The 20,003-nt window shown below is 49.0% G+C and overlaps 1 protein-coding gene across 1 annotated transcript in view; it reads left to right on the top strand.

Moving 5' to 3' along the window:
* Positions 1-20,003, top strand: part of MESR6 (misexpression suppressor of ras 6) — a 720,981-nt gene that overhangs the window by 519,635 nt on the left and 181,343 nt on the right. The window contains exons 6-7 of the mRNA XM_025306807.1: positions 7,341-7,452; positions 7,655-7,692. Of these exons, the coding sequence (XP_025162592.1) occupies positions 7,341-7,452; positions 7,655-7,692 (150 nt within the window). The remainder of the gene's footprint in view (positions 1-7,340; positions 7,453-7,654; positions 7,693-20,003) is intronic.

The following is a 20,003-nucleotide window of genomic DNA, read 5'->3' as shown; positions in this document are numbered from 1 at the left end:
GGCAAGTTGAACACGTCGGGATAAGTTCCGGCCGACTTGACGACTCTTTAGCGATCGCTCGGGTTTCATTACTGCATTAAACACTGTTAGAATTCGCTCGAGTCGGGAACACCGCGAGATCGGTGATCCTCCCGGTATCGTCGAGGTAACCACGAGAATTTCCGGCGATACGAGGAAAAAAGACCGGGTATCATTAAAGTAACACACCACTCACACAGCGTCATATATCACACTAACGCGTGTGCGTAATATCTACCAAGTACACTATAATCAGAGTTAACTCGTTTGGTGCAAACCGACGACGAAACTTGTAGGACTTGAGGCGAAGTCGGAGTTCGGAGCACACGTGAACGCATTTGCACGGTGTCACAGCCGCCGGTGCACCGGAAGGACCAAAATTCCGGCCGCTGGCGGTGCTTGCGGCACTTGTGGTGGAGCACCAGTTCCGAACAACAATCGGCGGTATCACCTCTTCGCGCTCGGGCCGAAACGGCGAGTTCGATGAGTCGAGTCGAGTCGAGTCGCGCGCGACACCTCGCGCTAAACGAAACACGTTGACGACGAGTTGAACGGAACGATTAATCACGCGAATACCCACCGCTGCCACGTTGCTCGATTAATCACCCGACCGCCGAGCAGAAACCTAGAGGCCAAGATATATATATATATATATATATAGACAGAGCTCGTCGACGACGTTTTGAACTTGTCGCAAAATTCGCAATTTTGAAAACTGAATGCATTTTTAATCGCGCGCGTATTCCGATATTCTATCCCGTGATCGCTTATTCATCGAGACGACGATCCGATACGCCTCCTCCTCCTCCTCCTCGGCCAACGATCCGACCACTCTGGAAAACGCAAGCGTCCGCTTCCATGAAACCTTACTCGCACCAAGGCCCACGAAGAACTGAAGAGTCTCTCGAGGGGCACCGAGCGGAGAAACACACACGCCGAGGACACACACGGCCCTGCACGGTTCCCCTACTTGCTTCCAAGTCGACACCGACGCCCCTGGCGGTGAAGAATGACATGATGCCACGCTGCTGCTGCCGTGGAAGAAGACGAAGAGGAAGACGACGATGACGACGACGACGACGACGACAAGGAGGATGACGAGGAGGATGACGAGGAGTCGCGGAAAGACCAAGTGGGAGAGACATGGTCCGACGTTGAAAGAGGGAGAGACTGAGACAGCAGCGCGAACGTTCCAATTGCGATAGCCTACGTGCCCGCGAATCGCATGGCGTAATTATGACGAACGAGTAACGCGCATAATAACTGCTTATGGTCGATTTTTCCTTTCGGATTGTTCGCTCGGTCGCGCAAAGAGAGGCGGGACGCGCTTCGAGTACTTGGAATCTTTTTCTCTTTGGTCATATCGTCGGCTCCTGTTTACGCGACCTAATAATTCGTGCAATTCTACGGGCTAAACCCAGGATGAACCCAAGCTGGGAAGCTGAGCGTGATCGAATGAATCGCGCAAGGGCTTGAAAAATTGATACAATATGCAACTTAAACAAAGACCGAAGCTAATCGCGATTTAGAGTACGTCCTCTCGCATCGTCGTTTAATCGAGTTGCCGAGTTGAGGAGAACATATCAGAACAGATAACTTGTGCGAATTTGGGCCCCCAAATCGCAGTTTTACCGGAGTTTGAACGACGAGATATTAACCCATTTTGTACATTTCACTCCGATAGTCAGAACCTGAGAATGCATTGAATGTAATTGCGCAAGCTGCATTATTGTCGTGTACACTTTGGCGCTGGCAGAGCGAGCGAATCGCCGTAAAACTACACAGCGACTTTATTCGCCAAAGGTTGCCGTGTCGCGCTCGCGATGAAGTTCACCGGCGAACCGGCGCGAAACGCGGAAGGAGGAAGCCGCGATCGGCGTTGATCCGTCGTACAAAGGGAAAGCAAGTCAATTGAGTGATTCGATTATCGGTCGATTAATAGTATCGGCTGTCGTTTGTTCGCAGTTAAACGCGTTAGGCTGGTCAATGCGAGCGCGCCGCCGCCGCCGCCGCCGTCGCCGCCGCCGTCGTTGCTGCTGCTGTTGCTGCTGAGTCAGTCGAATGATATCATTACCGCGCGAGGTCTTTATTTGCATGAGACACTTGTTAATCGATCATCGCGTTACGCTCGCGCGGATGGCGTGTTTTCTCGATCGATCCGCCGATTAGGACGGTGTGGCGTAGTATAATGATACACGCAGCGAATATATCCACAGATTCTCCGGTACGCGCTAACGATTTTCAAGAAACCTTCTTCGTGAATCTTTAAATATCTGTGGCGTGCGCCACCCCGATGTGCCGTAATCGCGGCGAGTATTCTCCCCTCCCCCCCCTCTCTCTCTCTCTCTAGCTACAGATTCGAGAGCTCCAGCAGACTTCGAGCTTCTTGCTTATCAGTCGACGCGAAATTTTATTCAATCAGTCGGTATCTTGGAAGGAATTTATAACGATCGAGCACTCGGCGAAAGTACGAGGTGCTAATTAGTCGCGAGACATGTCTTCGCGTGTTTGCTGCATCGCCGACGCAGAGCAGCGACGGAGTTGACTTTGAAATTGCGGATGCTCGGAGCGTTAAGACCGACCGAACTTAAAGCGCCAGAACTTTGGATCTCTCTTTTTCTCCCTTGACAAAAGTCGATCCCCCGAAGCCAAGATAGCGTGAGACAAATGCGATTTATAACGATTGAATATTCGAGGACAAGTTTTCGGGCTATTTAATTGGTTCCTTTTTCCGCCTTTTCCGCGGAATTTTTTCTTTTTTCGTTTCCTCGGTGTTCCATCAACGGCGAACGAGGCGACGGATAGCGACGGAGTTGAATTTCAAATCGCGAGTGTCACGCGAACGCCGCAATGCCGATTGAACTAAATATAGCGTGTGCGTTTTTTCTCTTTCGTTCTTTTTTTTTTTTTTTGTTTTTTTTCTCTCTATCCCGTGAAACCCGAGCGCTCGGGGAATTCTCGTGCGTGAAACCAATCAGATCACGCGTCACGGAGCTCTTTTAATTATTCAGAGTAGTCGGCGGCATCGGCTTTCCGCCGCTGAATCAATCGGGCCGAACAGAACGCACGATTTATGCGCGATATGCGCGTACATACGACGCGCGGTAATAGATTGCGCGAATTCGCTCGCGAAGGTAGATGTTTAATCTTCAACGCCTGCACGAAATTCGCGTTCGCGAATGCGCGCGTGCGCGTGCGAATGCGAATTTTCTCGACTGAAATGATCTCGGTGGCGCATCGACCGGCTTGTTGTTCGGTTTATCGTCGGGATACGCGTCGTGACAGCGACGCATGACGTTTTCACCGGCTACGACTGAGCTGTAGTGAAACGAGAAGACGTCAGTCGGATCGTCGAGACACAAGCGCAAGATTGTCTTGAGAGAGAGAGAGAGAGAGAGAGAGAGAGAGAGAGAGAGAGGGGAAGAAAAAGATAGCCGAATGCGTACATCGTCCGGCCACCGCGGCGGCAGCCCTCTCGTCTCGTTATTCCGGCAAAAAGAGCGATAAAAGTGGCGTTTCGGGAGGGTTGGAAGGGAAAGAGGGACTCTCGAGCCGTCACGTTTGACTCGGTATGATTGCGCGAGGAAGAAAAAAGCGAAAAGGAGGAACGTGATGCTCGTTTAACCATGTGTGAATTGAATTCGAGAGGGACAGTCTCTCGCGACGACAGCGCGCGAAGACTCGACGAGATTTTTTCTCTTTTCTTTCTCTCTCTCTCTCTCTCTCTCTCTCTCTCTCTCTCTCTCTCTCTCTCTCTCTTTCTTTCTATCTCTCGCCCCGCACCGTCTTGCACACACGCGCTTTTCGATCCGTGGGAACCTTTTTTTCTCTCTCTCTCTCTGAGGGATTTTACGCGCCCGCATCTCTCGTGAGCTCTCGCGGGCCCACTTTGACCCTAATTTGAACTGATTCCGAACGCGTCGGCTTCTTCTCGGACGTCTCGTTGCCTTCTTCGCCTTTTTCTTCGTCACCGTGACTGATCGCACCGCGTCGCGATCGGTCGACGGATCAACAGGATCGAATAGATCCTCCGGCGCCGCTCTCTGAGCGGGAATAACGAGCCGAAACTGTCGCGAGCGCGTTTGCTTCCAAAAGTGCCTCCTCGCGCGACTCGCGTCGTGCCTCTAAAAAACGACCCTCGTTTTTGCGCGACATGGGTCCCGTCGAGGATCACGGACTGCTCTTTGACGAGCAGTCGGGCCGCGAGGTCGCGTTGGTCGATCGTGGCCCCCGTGGCGGCTGATGATCGAATCGTTAATTCCAACGGAGAATCTCGCCCGCGCGGCTCTCGCTGCACGACGAGTCCCACAATTCGTCGCGAGGATTACGACGCGACTCGCAGCGGCAAAAAAGCAGTTGGTTTCGTCACGCGTTTTTGTAACGTCGCCGCAAGGACGGAGCGTAAGGACCGGGGACGGCCTCTCAGAACACAATCGCGCGACGATGTGTGTGAGCTCCAAAGCGCTGCTTCACCGCTTTTGCATTGTGACACGCCGCATAATAGCCGGCCGTGCAAGTAGTCTCTCGGTTCTCTCGGTGATTATCGAATGAGTAATTGAACATTTCGTCGAACAAACGGAACAGCGAGGCTCGCGAGCGCGTTTATACGATCATCCACGCGAAAGAGGAAGCCGCGCGCTTCTCTCGAGACACTTTTGCTGCAGCGGGCTGTCGGAAGCGAGAGATGGCGACGATTCTTTTCGCGGTCTATTCTTTTCGGTATAATCGAGATCCCCTTTCGACGCTTTCGGTGGGGCACGCCGCGCCGCGCACATATTATCGTAAAATTCCAAGCGCGGCTGTGGTCCTCTTTATTCGGCTGTCGCGCGGAGCTCTTTCAGAAACGGCTCGCTTGCCGCGCGTGGCAACGCAAAACGTCGTTGCGTCTTTCGCGGATCGTAAAAAGCGCGGAAGTTATCGCGTCGCGAGCGCAGAATGCAAACGGCGTCCGGCGACGTTGGTCATCGGCGAGAACGGCGAGGAGGAGAGGCAATCGGGGAGCAGGAGTTTCGAAAGGAACGGCGGAGAGGCGGAGGTAGCGGAGAGGAGGGAGAGAGAGAGAGAGAGAGAGAGGAGAGGAGAAGAGAAGAGAAGAGAAGAGAAGAGAAGAGAAGAGTCGGCGGCGAGACCCCTCCGCGAGAGATCAAGGTTGCAAAGTAACTCTGATGACGCAATCGCCTGCAGCTGCATCCGGCGACATCTAATTGCTCTCGCCTCGTCATGCCAGCTACATTACGTATCGCTGTCGCGCGATCTCTTTTCGACATTCCCGCCGACTCTTTCTCCTCGCTCGCTCTCTCGTTCACCCACCCACTCGACTGCTCGAATTCTCTCGATCTGGAGCGTCGAGGAATATCACGTGTGCGTGTGTGTGTGAGTATTTTGAAGTGTCGGTGCGCATTACTCTCGGCGACCGGTGGCCAGACAATACTCGCGTTTCCTGCGTTAGATTTCCAGCGAATCTATGACGCCGCAATAACAACTCCGGAGTCTGCGGGAGTGATCTATCGAACGAACGTGACTAACGAATGCAATTGTCAAACAGGTAAGAACAATCGATCATTCTCATCTCGATCGAGTCTCCAGTGATAATTGATTTACGTAAGAGACGTGAGAGAGAGAGAGAGAGAGAGAGAGAGAGAGAGAGAGAGGGAGAGAGAGAGAGAGAGAAAACGCAGTTGCGGTCAGCGCGATCTTCGAAAGTGAAATGGCTATCTTCTATCGAAATAGGAGATCAAGAAGCACGGTAGTACCTCGCGCCAAGTTTAAGCGCAACGAAGTTGCGCCTGAACGACGTGAGATACACCGCGTGCCTATATTACACCAGTTGAACTGCGAGTTGAAACGAGGTGAGATATTCATCTCAGCAATGACTAAACCGATCGAAGTTTTTTCAGTCCCAATCGATTCGGCCTTAAAAAATAGGAAGAAAAATGTCCTTGTGTTTTTTGTGTACGTTGTCTCTATGTGTAGATATTTTAAAATAAAGTCCAAATCATGGAAAATTTCGATTCAGTAAGAAAGTAAGAAACACTAGACCGCGGAGGAGAGGGGATTTGTGCATATCACTTTTCTGACACCAGAGGCGTTACAAGCGCGCTGAAGAAGCAGTGAGTGCGAGTGAGCAAGCGATAGAGAGTAAGAAAGAGAAGAATATTGCTAGAATATTTGAGTAGAAATGTGCGAGAAAGAGAGAGAGAAAGAGAGAGGGAGAGAGAGAGAGAGAGAGAGAGAGAGAGAGAGAGAGAGAGAGAGAGAGAGAGAGAGAGAAGCCAAGATTTTTTGCATTGAATATTTTTTATTGCATTGTTATAATAACTAATTTATTATAATAACAAATAAAATAATCATAAAACTCAGTGTTTTATGTAAATAATGAAAATACTGTTTTTGAAGTACCGGATTGTGTATCATTGGGAGTTTTCGATACATTTATCTTCAGATTGCAAATCGCTCTCATTTGCAGAGTTGATGTTGAGTAGAGTTTTTCAATTGATACTATTTTTTTGTTTTGTTACATAATTTTTTTTTGTAGAACAGTTTTGTAGATTTTTTTTGTAGTATTCAGTAGAAGAATTTATTGTTAGAAATATAAATTTTACTTGTACAAACTTATTACTTGTATAACGAAAATATTAAATTATATTGCCCAAAGATACACGTTCAGATGCGGTACGATGCACAGTACTAAAAGCGTTAACACAGCCGTTTATATAATTTCTTTTGCAAAGTAGTGTTGTAGAGTTTTATTGTAGTTATAAATTTTACTTGTAAAATCTTATGTTACGTATAACTTGAAAAAAAATAATTTGAAATTGCTAAAAATAACACAATACGTGTTGCGCGTGTACTTGGCGCCTCTTTTTACCTTTTTGTTTAAAAAGATAAATTTTATACAACGTTACGGGCTCTCTGAGACGCGTCTCGGCGGGACAAGGTCGCGCGATTTTGAAATCATGTTCATAAGTACGCAACTGCCGCGACCGTTTCCATTATTGTTTACGCCGCGGCGGCGGACGAATCGACGGATCGCCGCGCGTAATAACTTCCGAATTTTTACGCTCGATCACAGTATACTCGCGCGTGTAACGGGTCATATTCGTGCATGTGTATGCGTGCGTACGTGTGTGTGTGTGTGTGTGCGCGTGACGATCCGGAACATCTTAAGTAATAGCAGTGTTTCATGGTCTTTAAAGGTAAACTTTTATTGGTTAACTTGGTTAAGTTGAAGAAGTTAATTTATAGTCTCGAGTCTTCATACTCTTGATGCGGGGCGTATTTGTCACTGTAATACTAATGAGGAAACTCGCTTTTTGTTACAGATCTGCTGGAGTTTGCGGCCACGCGATAGCTGCGGTTACCGGGATGCAGTTTCCACGGACACCGATGCCGCACCGGAGGATCCGGTTCGGGCCGAGCAGAGTCGGCTTGAAGGTGAGGTTCACCGATCGTTTGTATATTTTTTCTTGATTCATTGCGATCGAAAATCGAGCGATTGGAATAAAAGCCGTTGAATTGCGATGGCAAAGGATCAACATTTGTATCTGCGCGTGCGCGCGCTTCCGCGAACTGAACGCAATCTAATCTAACTTTTAACCTAACGGTTTAACTAACGAAACTATATTTTTTGTTACAGATCCGCAGCAGAACGCGGCTGACTCTGTCTGCGTATCGGTGAGTCAGAGAAGAAAAGACATTTTTATGGTGATGGGTGTTTGCAATATCTCGAGAAAATTAATGCGATTTAATTATTTGTGTTTTCACACGTTGCTCGAGATAATCAGGAGATCTTTCAGTGTCTTTCAATGACCGTATTATACAACAGAATCTTTAAGATATAATATATATTTCTCTCTTTTATATTTGCTCTGAATCATTAGAAGATACAGATATAAATGCTTTAGTTTGTTATTATATTGAAATCAAGATATGGAATTATTTGCTGCGATTCAATTAATATAACTCCTGCTTCGAGTAGTGTGTGATGTTAAAATTTGATCAGAATTGCGCCATCGCACGTGAAATTCTTCATTATTTATCTTATTTGGCTTGATAAATTTTATGTCCGTCGAGTTTATCAATTTTCTACGCGTACATTCTACATTTTTCACGCGTGTCAGAAGCGATAATATTTCATTTGAAATGACTGATAAATTCGGTACGCGCGTTTATTTACATTACAACTTAGTCCTTACGAAACAGGACGCGCGTTTCTTCCGAATTACCGTTCGCGAAACAAAACATTTTTGTTTTTTCACTCTTGTCTAAACGTCGTAATTTTCATTCGCGATTGATTCTACGCGAATCGCGTCTCACGTATACATTCTCGGAACGTTGCAATATCGTGTTTACTTCTTTTGGGATAAAAATCTCATCTCTTGAACGCGATCATATATGTTTCTTTGTCTCGCCATTCTTTTTCTTTAAATCCCATCGAAATTAAAGAAAGAGAAAAAATAAACAAAGAGAAAGAAAAGGTGGCAAAATATTGTGAAAAAAGGAACTCGTCCTGGATGCTGAGGAGACTGGACATTGAACGGATGCAGAGTCACAGGAGTCAACAAAAGTCAGTGAGTGTGCAAATCCAACGCTCAGAAAGCGTCATATTTTATAATGCATGCTCATATATAAATCGCATTAATTTTCGGCCAGAGATAATAAAAAATACTGCGCGATAATATGCGTTCATATGTAGTTTAATAAAAATATGAATTGCGAGAAGCACTGTTTGCTTCCTCTCTGACCATTGCAGAAATATTTATTCTGTGAAAAATTATACGCAGAACTTTGAGAATGATAATCGAGAAGATATATATTTGACGAATGAAAAACCATATTGATTGTACTGAAGCTGGCTTTCTTTTGCAATACTTTATGCGAATATTAATCTGATATTTTGTGCATAATATTTATGCGTAGTGTCAATTTAAAAAAATTTAACGAATCACTACTACGGCAGTCTTCCTCGATATACACCGACATATTTTTTCTCATGCTCGTGCTTCGGTTTCGAGTTAGCAAAAATACTAGCGACCGCATTCCTCGTCAATGTGTGACCTCGGCGATGTTTACACCTCGGCAGGCGCGATCCCGTGCTCGTTGTTTACGTCCGATAATTTTCAACATGTCCATTTCTTTCCGCGAGGGCGCGTTTGATTAACCGGGCTAGATGGTATCCCAATAAAGAGAAATGCCTGACAGTTCTTATCTTATCCCGTACCATCTGGTTTTACGTCAGCGCGAATGATTACAATTACATCACGTAGAATATATACGCTCGATAAAACGCGTCTAATTAGCGACCGTGAAAGGTAGATATTACCGTCTCGCGCTCTCTCTCTCTCTCTCTCTCTCTCTCTCTCTCTCTCTCTCTCTCTCTCTCTCTCTCTCTCTCTCTCTCTCTCTCTCTCTGTCTCCCGCGAGCTCGAGCGGTACGGAATGCCGGAGCCCGCGCGCGGAGGCAATAATCCTTTTTTGCCTTCCGCATCGATCTCTCATCGACACGACCGCGATCATAAACGCGTCGCAATTTAGAAGATGATTGCACGAGTAAACACCGGTACTCGCGAATCATTCCCTCACCCCGTGGCCGCACGATAGGAACTCGTTCGCGGGTGAACGAGAGATCGGACACGAAGATTCGATCCGATCGGTCCGAGAGAGAAAGAGAGAGGCGGAGAGAAAGAGAAGGAGGAAGGGAGGAAGCACCGTTGGACCGGTTTCGAGATGAATAGCAAGGTGGTTCGCTCGCTCGCTCGCTCGCTCGGCCGTTCGCGACCGATGAACGAAATTGCTCCGCGTTACAATATCGCGGCGAGTAAGATCGGCGCGAAATGTGTCTTCGGCCGGCAAACGGGGGCGAGGCGAGATTCCGATCCCGCAAAAATAGCCCGATAATGGATACACGAATCGACCGACGACGACGACGACGACGACGACGACGAGGAGGAGGAGAACGGTAAAAAGACGTCGTAGCACAGCTTCTGCGTGCGGCTTAAAGTGCTTGTCATCGTACGTGCGTTACTCCGCACCATCGCCGATATAATCGCCTTTCGTTTCCAGCCTGACCAGAATGAACGTTACGTTAGCGCTGTTATGTTATCTCCGCGGTGTTTTTCTAAATTGCGCTGGGATACTTGAAAGAACACCACGTGAGACCTGTTTCCCGCCGATACTTGCCGGTGTCACTCGGGTAATTTTTTCGCTTGTCGACGACTGCCGTGACGATCGTTTGTTCAATGTTCTTGTGCTTTAGCGTCACTTTTCGACAGATCCGTTATTTGTCCTACGGTTTCTCGATATCATTCGGCTCAAATTTTTCATCTTTTTCCTCTCTTTATCGATTAGCGTTATCTCTAGGAAGTATGCGTATAGACTCGAATAGATAACTCGAGCGCTCCACAAGAGATTGTAAAGACGACATTTGGTCTCAAAAAATACGGAACATCTGTCACGGATATTTTTGATCTTTGTTCGTCGGAGAAAGTTGGACGAAAATATAGTTGTCTTTATATCTTTACGTCTCGCGTCTTCGTCTCTTTCTTAGAAGAAGGAAGAGGGGCACGGTTTCGCACGTTTGTAATTATTTTGTCGAAAAGTTCCGGATATTTCACCGGATAGCTCACGCGGCATCGTGACGAGCGCTCCACGGAGAGAGGGAAGAAGAGCAGCTGTGTTCACGCGTAACGAGACGCTTCTTACACGAATCGTTCGTTTCCCCCGCGATAAGTACAAACCGAACACGCCGACGTCTTTTCGACGCGTCACGGTGCGTCGTGGCAATCAAACTTCCCGAGAAGCTCGGGTGGAAAGAAAAGTGGAGCTTCTCCGAGACGCTCCCGGAAAGGGATTCGTCTCCCTCGAAATTATGAAAGTCCGCGGAAGCTTCGACCATTAACTTGCCTGCCAAGAGGAACGCAGAGAAGAAGAACGGGATTCGTCGTCGTCGTCGTCATCGTCGTCGTCGTCGTCGTCGTCTTCGTCTTCGTCTTCGTCTTCGTCTTCGTCGTCGCCGCGATGGCACGTAAAACAGAACTTTAATACTCGCTCGGCATACTTCAGCTGGAGTGAGAAGGGGCGGGCGAATCGGGACGCGGGAATGTTCGCATAAAAACGCCTACGTGGTCGTAGATGGGCGCGTATCGAAGGGACGCGAGAGAGAAGGGCCTCCTTCGTTCGAGGACGCGTGAGAAGAAACGGCCGCTAAGTTATACGCCGCTACTAAATTGGACGCGCGCGACGTCCATTAATCCTTTCTGCTTGGATTTCTTCGGCCGGAAACCGATTTCAATCTCTCTTTCTCTCTTGGCTCGCCTCGCGCGGAATAAAGCAATTTTGCGGTTCTCTAAAGAAACATTCCGCGGAACAACGATGATTTACGCTGTGCGCGAATGTGTGATTATCGTATGAAAATGACACGTGTAAATCTCGCGCGATTTCGAAGGAGACGGCAGGTGTCTGAGCATTTAGCAGAGTCGGAATTTAAATGAGTACATACGTTTACGCAGACCATTTTTAAGGATGTGATATGCGGCACATTGAAAAATGCACAGCACATGTGTGTGTGTGTGTGTGTGTGTGTTGTTTAAAAAGAAAAAAATTTATAATTTTTAGATTAGCCCACTCTCTGCTCTTATCTCCCCTTTTCTATCCTCCTCTTTTTTTTCTCTTTCTCTACTTCTCCCTCGCCTATCTTATCCCTCCATCCTCTTGTAACTCCGTTTTAATCTCCACGACTATGCGAGAGCATTTCTTCATCCCAGTCACACAAAGCACGAATAAAATTTCGTTCAGATACTAGTTGTATTGAACCCACCACTACCAGCGCGCGACCACGACAAGCCGCGTAATCTTAAGGAGGGTTAAAGCTCCGGGGACGTGGGATATTATTCCAGGTTAATAAGCTGGATATTGAAAAGTATACCGTAAGAATGGGACGCACGCGCGATATCTTTTCTCTTCCCTTTGTCCGTACTGTTTCACGTTAAACACACGGGGACGGCGAAGCGTACATGTTTGAAAATCATAGAAGTCAAAGACCAATACTATCGTAATAATTAATCGAGCGCAAATGGACGCTCCTCTTTGTTCGTTAGATTGATTGAGAAGAGAGGCAGACGAACAATTTGGAGGATTTTTCGCGCTCGCGCTCGCGCTCGCGCTCGCGCGAGGTTGCGGACTGCAGTTTACCATATAATCATCGGTAGTGGTTTCTCGTTGCGACACGACGGAGAACTCTGCGCGCCCTAATCTCGCGCATCATCTCAATTTTAAATTAGATTTTGTAACGAGCGTATGACGAGTCACTGAATCATCGCTCACGCTTGCGGTTTCCGGCCGAGGCCAGCTCCGCGCTTGGCCCCGTGTAATAGGCGAAAAGATCGACGATATCCTCGCGAACGTTGACGAAATCGGCGGTTCGACGCTCGCAATTTGCCTCGCGAGTTGCGCGCAAAGTCCGACCGTCGCGTCATCGTTATCGTTGTCGTTGTCTACGCGCCGTGCGGTGTCTACGCGCTAAATTAGATCTCGCAACGAACGAACGAACGTGTGACGAAACGCGCAAACTCGTCCTGAGTGACCGCGGTTTCCCGCTGCGACTCGTCCTGTCGCGATTAAACCGCGACTTGGCGCGGCACGATAATTAATAGGTGGAGCGGACGTTTCGCTGGAAGGGAAACCTCGTCGATGACGGTGTCGCATTTTTCGACGCAGTGAAGTAGTCTCAATACTCAGTTTGGTTAATTGTAGATCGTCAAGTGGGATTTACATTTTGCGGGTATGACAAAGTCCGTATTTTTATAAGTCACAATTGATGATGAAAACGACACGAGTCGTGAGGATAAGAACAACGAGTCTTTCCGTGCATTAGAGAATTAAACAGATAAAAGTAATAAAATAAATAAAAATTATATGTACTGTGACAAATAACCGGCTGTTTTTCCAAATTGACGCAAATGATTGGTACTCCTCGCGAGAGGTCACAATGCTCACGAGATAATCGGTCGCATTTTCGTAAAAGTGACACCTGCCGCTCGTTCGTTGCGTGTAATTTCCTCGAGATGAAACGTGCACGGTATGTGAGAGAGGGAGAAGGAAAGAGAGAACCAAGACGAGAAGGTTACCAATCGTCACGGACACGCACAGTCGCGAGGCGCGTTACTCACACGTACGTGCGTGCGTGCGTGCGTGCGTGCGTGCGTGCGTGCGTGCGTATGCATGCACGTATTTGCGGAACCCCGGGCGACCTTTCGGGAGAATCATGGGGGTAAGCCGGAGCCCCGTTATGTTTAACGTCACGTTGCAGGGAAGCACGCGTCAAAAGTGGGATGAAAAGCCCTCGAAATCAAATTAATTAAGCCACGTGCAGGCGCGCCGCGTCTCCGCCTGGCGTTCTGTTCGTGATTGGATCCAATAGGATCGAACGTTCTTCCCAAAATGGAGGAAACTATCAGCGCTCTAGGGTAGGGAAGCCCCCCTGTAGGGAAGGTGTGCTCGACTCTGCCGCGAGAACATATTTCAAGTCCGAATAGATTCGTTCTCCTCCGCGTTGATCCCGCGAATCAACCATGAGATCCTCTTGGAATCCAAGTGCAATTTTGCATATACCGTTACGTCCCGATGCGATAAAAATACATTTCAAAAATATCCTCACGTTTGTGACGTTTGTCCTCGTCAAATTTGACAAATTTCATTCGATCTGTATCCTGAGCCTGCATGAAAAAGGCGTGAAACGTTTCCAAGTACGCTGACCTAAAAAACTCCCAAAAAAGAAGAGAAAAAAAAAGCCGTTCCCGCGTGCGCCCATTCCACGCTCCGAGCTTTGATTTAATAATAAACCGGGATTTACGCGAAAGCCCCGAATTTTACACGACGCCGCTCGCAACGAAAAAAATAAAAAGGGAAAACAAAAAAAAAACGAAATAGAACAACATCGAAAAAAAAGCGAGGAGGAAAAAGGGCACGCTCGCCGGGAGAAAGCGAACGTGGAAAAATCGCCGGCACGCGTCGTCACGTCCGACCCAACGGGGAAAAGGGCGAAAAAACGCGGAAATCCAGAAGTGGGCCGCGGGAAATTTCCAATAAAACGACCTCCGCGCGCAATATTCAGCACCGCAGCGCGTCGCGTCGTGTCGCGTCGGTGAAGTGCGCGCGCGCTGCCCAATAACAAAGCAATAACTATCGACGGCGCATTCCTCTCGCCATTACACCCTCGCGACTCCCGATAGTATCCAGCGGCGATGCTATGCATAAACGGCACCGACGACGCGTCGCGGACGAAACGAAATGAGAAACGATGATGAGGACGACGACGCGCTTCCGTTCGCGCCGCGTCTCCGTGCATATTGCAACGCGCGCGTTCTCCTTCCCCCCTCCTCTCTCTCTCTCTCTCTCTCTCTCTCTCTCTCTCTCTCTCTCTCTCTCTCTTTCTATCTGCCCAACGGCATTAATATTCCGCATGCGCATATTTGAGTCACAATCATCGTGAGATAACTAAGTTACTGCGAGACACGTGGTACGGCAGCATGAATATTGTATAGCGATAGTCAAAGAACGGAGATTCCCAGGGATAAAGCTGACGGACGCGCGGCTGAGTTTACGAGCGACGTGCCGTTTGGAAAGTTAAAGAACACACCGCGACTCTCTCTCTCTCTCTCTCTCTCTCTCTCTCTCTCTCTCTCTCTCTCCCCCCTTTTCTCTTTCGCGGCGAACACCCTCGGATCTCCGGTGCATTCAACGAGGACGCAAGTCAAGCTGCGTTTGGTGAACGGTCGGGCGATATCTTGCGAATTTTATCGCGTTATTATGTAGAATCTAAAATTTTCCTTCAAAATAGCCCTCTCTTCGAACAGACCGACAGGATTCTGGGATACATCTCTTGTGGGGGAGAGAGAAGATCGCACAGAACACGCTGATGTTTGGCGTCGGGATCAAAGTTCCCTGATGTCACTGCATTCGTCAACGTGTTAACTCGCGTATTACAGGGTGACACAGCCACGGTTCTGTCCCTCACTTTGCAATCAGCACAATCGCCGTTTTTCCTCCCCCGTAACGCGTTTCCTCGTTCGCGCATTATGATAGAGTCATCCATGAGCAGCGACGCGGTGTATTATAGATGTAATCAGTCTCTCATCGTACGTGATCGCGATCTTTTTTGTACCGCGGCCATACAATGTACGCGCGCACCGTGCATCACTGGGTTGACGTCGATATGTCGCTGTTTTGTCTCGTTACTCTAAGCGACGATCCACTCCGCGGAATATATCCCGCGTAGCTGAAACGCGGCCTCTAAGCGCGACCGAGTCGTCACCTCCCTGGTGATCAGCAGCTAGCTAGCCGTCTATACACCCACTTGTATATACTTCCTCTTCGGTAAAAATTACTAATCTGCAACGAGCACTTTTTCTCCGACGCGAGACGCGCGCGATGTGGTTTCTCGTTACCGCATAAACGATCCGTCGGTACTTGTTAGCCGTTAATTTCCCTCGTAGGTAGTTCTCGCAAAAAGAGAAGACAGTGTAAACGTTTCTCAAAGAAACTTTTTTTTTTTTTCAATCTAGTTATCCTGCTCACAGAGATACGTGGCTAATCGTATATCTGCCGATATCCGCCGATAACGCACGCGGATTCAAGATGCGGAATTTTGCGTCGTTATGTGTGTATGAATGATAAAGCGATTAGATTAGCCGTATCGACAAATGGGAATAATGCAATTCTTCGGAGATGCGTGTGCATACGCGCAACAAACGCGTCGATGGACGGCCCACGGATGCGTGAAACGATCGGACGTTCCATGGGATTTCGGTGTGCGATATCGCCGGGCACAACGGCGAAACGTCCATTCGGATCGGTTTATTGCCCGGCAACGTCCTCCAGCGATCGTCTGGTTTATTGCGCCCGGAAATGGGATTGTAGGGGATGATTTTATCCGTCACTTCGCCACCCTGGCCTCGTTTTTCCTTTTTTTATCTCTCTCTCTCTCTCTCTCTCTCTCTCTCTCTCTCTCTCTCTCTCTCTCTCTCTCTCTCTCTCTCTCTCTCTTTTTCCCTCCCTCTCTTTTACATGTACTCGACCACTCGCTCGTGTTTTTTTTATTTTCTCTCTTTTTTTTTTTACGATGCAATCAGATGCACGGAGTGTCGCGCGGGCAAGCCGGAATCATTTGAGCGATGCGACCCGCAGATACGCAACCCGCGTCAGCCGGAAACAGCGCGGCTAGCCGCGACGGAATTTCACACGAGGTCGTGATTTCGCGTTCTCAGTTAATCACCGCGAATGTTGCACCGAGTTCCGATTGCTTTTGATAAGATATCCTGAACCTCGCGACTTTGATTCCAAGTTTTTAAATTTTTATCCTCGTCTCACAGTCCCCCCGATGAATTTCAGCAATTGTCCCTCTTGATAAAAAAGTTCAAGCGACTCTGGTTTTCGAGTTGTGGGCGATCAAAGAGGAAGAGCTCCTCGCGCGAGTTAAGATTTGAGCGGAACGAATTGAAATTATAATCGCGCTGTGTACTTAAAGAGATGTTGATTGTAAAATTGTCTTGAAAGAAAAGTTACGGATAATTAGGCACAATTACGCGTGCTCTCTCGCGCGATCTCGTTGCGAGCGATCTAAGAGAGTGAAACATTTTCTATTTCGAAAGGGAAACCCTCCAAGTCTCGCGCACGCCGGGCTCACACATAATATGACAAACGACCGGGCTTCCGGGCTAACCTTACTTAATTATTGATTGCCTTTAGTGTCTACTCCGCGTAGAGCCATGGCGGTCGCGATGTTATGACAAGCCGTCGAATGGAATCGCAACTCATCCTGCGCTGTCGCCTCGTAAATTGCTCGTATCAATTAACGCAGCCCCGCCGTCCCCCTCTTCCTCATTGAACCACAGACCGGGTGAATAAATAATCATTAGTAATAACATTAGTAATAATAATAATTAAATCAATTCGTGGAACGAGAATCATTGGTAGAAATTAAGATCGATTTAATTTCCGAGTTAAAAAAATAATGAGATCCAAGTAGAGTATGTTCGTTATCGAATCGCTCCTACCGTGTGAGAGGCACGAAAAGTATCCCATCAGCCGACGAGCAACGCGTCGTAATCGCCGCATCCTGAAAAAGCGCGTGATCAAATCGTTCCGTCACTCGCGTCGTCGTTTACAAGCGCGAAACAGGTCCTCCTTCGTCTCCCTCGTTTTCGTCCTATTCTCCTCCCCTCTCCCCCTCCCCCATCTCTCTCTCCCTATCGCTGTAACACTGTTCGTCCACTCTTTGCGCACCCACGAAAAAGCGGGGAAACCTCTTCTCTTCGCGACGCGTCGCGCGACACGACACGAGAAACCGCCGAAACCCTCCAAAATCCTTCAATCTGTCGTCGTCGTCGTCGTCGCCGTCACCGCCACCCCGACCTCTCCCGATCCCGAAACCATTCTCGTGCCATCCATCTATCCATCCGGCCGTCGACTGCCGCATAATAAGCCGCTCGAGGGTTAAACAGGCTCGTGCCTCCCAATCATGGATAGATGGTTGGAAAACGCGGGGTGGCGGTCGAGAGCGAGACAGAGAGAGAGAGAGAGAGAGAGAGAGAGAGAGAGAGAGAGAAGAGGGGCCGGCGGAGAAAGACAGGGTAGGCAGCGAGGGTGGCTCGGCGGGGGCGGCGGAGGGAGCGCTGTTTTTTCGACAGGGTAGAGTCCGGGGCGGTCTGTTGGGGGTGCATCACACACGCGGCATTTATGCAGGAATAAAAGGAGGGGTGGAGGGGGAAGGTGCGGCGGCGGTGGCAGGGGGTGTGAGCTCCCTCGTCGAGCGTGCGCCATTTTTATCGCGCGCACCACGCCCGCGTGGTGCTACAGCAACCCTCACCCCCTCAGCCCCTCCCCCCTTACCCCCGCCGTAACCTGAACTCTCTCTCGGTCAATCGTCCGGGTCCGGCAATCGTGTGTGCGGATGCGAACCAACCCCGTTTAGCTCCAATACGCGCAAACAAGCGGGGGTTTTTGATTTTTTCCCGGGATTTCTCACTCTTCCCCTCTCCCCTTCTTTCCTCCTCTCTCGTTCGCGCACACACACACACACACACTCTTTCTCCTCTTTTTTTTTTTTCTTTCGCTGCACACTGTTATTTCGCCTTTGTGAGGCGTTGAATGAAAATTTGCCGGGGTCCGAGAATTAACGCTAGCCGTCGATGATTCGACGACCGGCCGCGCGACTCCGTATCCACTGATTAAAAATTTTTTTCGACCTGTCGTTAGTTTTAATTATCGTCGCGACGTAACGTAACGTAACGTAACATAACGCAACGCAGCGCGACGCGACGCAACACGAACACAGGCGCGTTTGCTCGGTCGCTCGTTCCCTTTCCCGCTCGCTCGCAGATAAAAACCCGTTATCGCGCTTGGTTTAATTAATTTTTGCTCCGTCCCGATGCCGCTCAACGATGGAACGCGCGGTTGCGCGGATCCCTCTCGCCCGTTCCCCCCACTGCCTAGATCGGTTCATGATGTACCATAGTTGTTTGTCGGGCTGGTTGTTCGCGACCCGGACGATAATTTAGATCGCGTCGTGTGTGTCTCTCGCTCGCTCGGGCACGCCGAGCCTTCAACCCTTCACGTGAACGGCGCTGAATGATTACACGTTGGTGGCCGCAACGACGTCGACGTTCGTACAAAGTAGCGAATTAATAGGTTAAAGGAGAACTCAGCTGCGTGACCTATACGTAGATCCTTTCGCGCTGTTAATAGAATTTCAATTGATACGATTGGCACATTTGTGTCGATCGTCTCGCGTGAGTTTCGCGCACGACACTACGATAACGGCGACGAGTTGACGGGAACTTTTGCAAATTGCGGCTTGTCGCGAGCCGACCGATCATTTCGCGATCCCGTTGTTTTCTGTCTCTCCCTTTTTCTCTCATACTCTCCTCGTTGTGCTTCGCGTCGCTTCGCACGGACGCCATGACCGGCGCGTCCGGCAATTACGAGAACGCAACGAATACCTCGGCGAGAACGAGAACTCTCCCGACGATCCTCGACGGGAGGATCGCTGCTCTATCGTCGCTCTTGCGTGTGGGGACACGAGGGGAAGAAGCTTAGGGTCGGACTCGGCTCGTTTCAACCTCGTAAACACGACACGACGATCCGTCGTTACGCGCGAGCACGGGGTGAGCTCTACCATCTCCTATTAACATATATTACAGGACGAGAGACAGACGTAGAGAGAAAGGGGGGGAGGGGGAGAGAGAGAGAGAGAGAGAGAGAGAGAGAACCGCGTTATACAGTAGCAGTGACGAAGCGGATGAGCAACGGTCACAACGGGTCACAGAAATAGTCCCCCCCTGCGAGAGAGGCGCGACACTCGTCACGACAATCGTAACTCGGCTGTGTACAAATCGTTAATTTTTTGCTCGATCGATCGCGCGTCGGCGCATCCATTGCCTCACACAGGGTTCGCGAGGAAAAGCTCCGGGGCTCTTACGATGCGTCAGCATCCGTTATTAAATAAGAAAGCTCGCAAGAAATTGGCCGAGACTAGCGGTGTCCGGTGTTGGAGGATTGTCGAAGATCGCGTTCTCGCGCGCGTACGCCGGGGTATCGCCGAGAAGGCGCGCGAATGTGATCCGTTTCGAAGAGAAGATTACAACCCCGGCAAAAACTTGGACGCTGACATTAATTCTAATAGACGCGTTTACGAGCGGGACTCGCGCCTTCGCTCGCTCGCGATAGTTCTTTTCGTTGCGGGCGAAAGATTAATCATACGCAGGAAGCGACAGCCAAAAGAACGAACGAAAGAGCGCGGATTCGATTAGTAGTAGCTCGACTGGATATATCGATCTCACCTTTTCCACTCTCTTCGTCTTTTTCCTCAACGTCTCCCCCGAGCAGGTTTCTGAGCTGTGAATCAAAGACGAGGCGTCGGTCGGGCGGTGCGAAGGATACCGGACGCAATAAATTGTCAGATTTTTCAGTGTAAATAATATAAGAAAATG

The sequence above is a fragment of the Harpegnathos saltator genome, unplaced genomic scaffold (genome assembly GCF_003227715.2).
Source record: "Harpegnathos saltator strain DR-91 unplaced genomic scaffold, Hsal_v8.6 scaffold80, whole genome shotgun sequence".
Taxonomy (NCBI): domain Eukaryota; kingdom Metazoa; phylum Arthropoda; class Insecta; order Hymenoptera; family Formicidae; genus Harpegnathos; species Harpegnathos saltator.
This window is presented reverse-complemented; position numbering and strand designations above follow the sequence as displayed.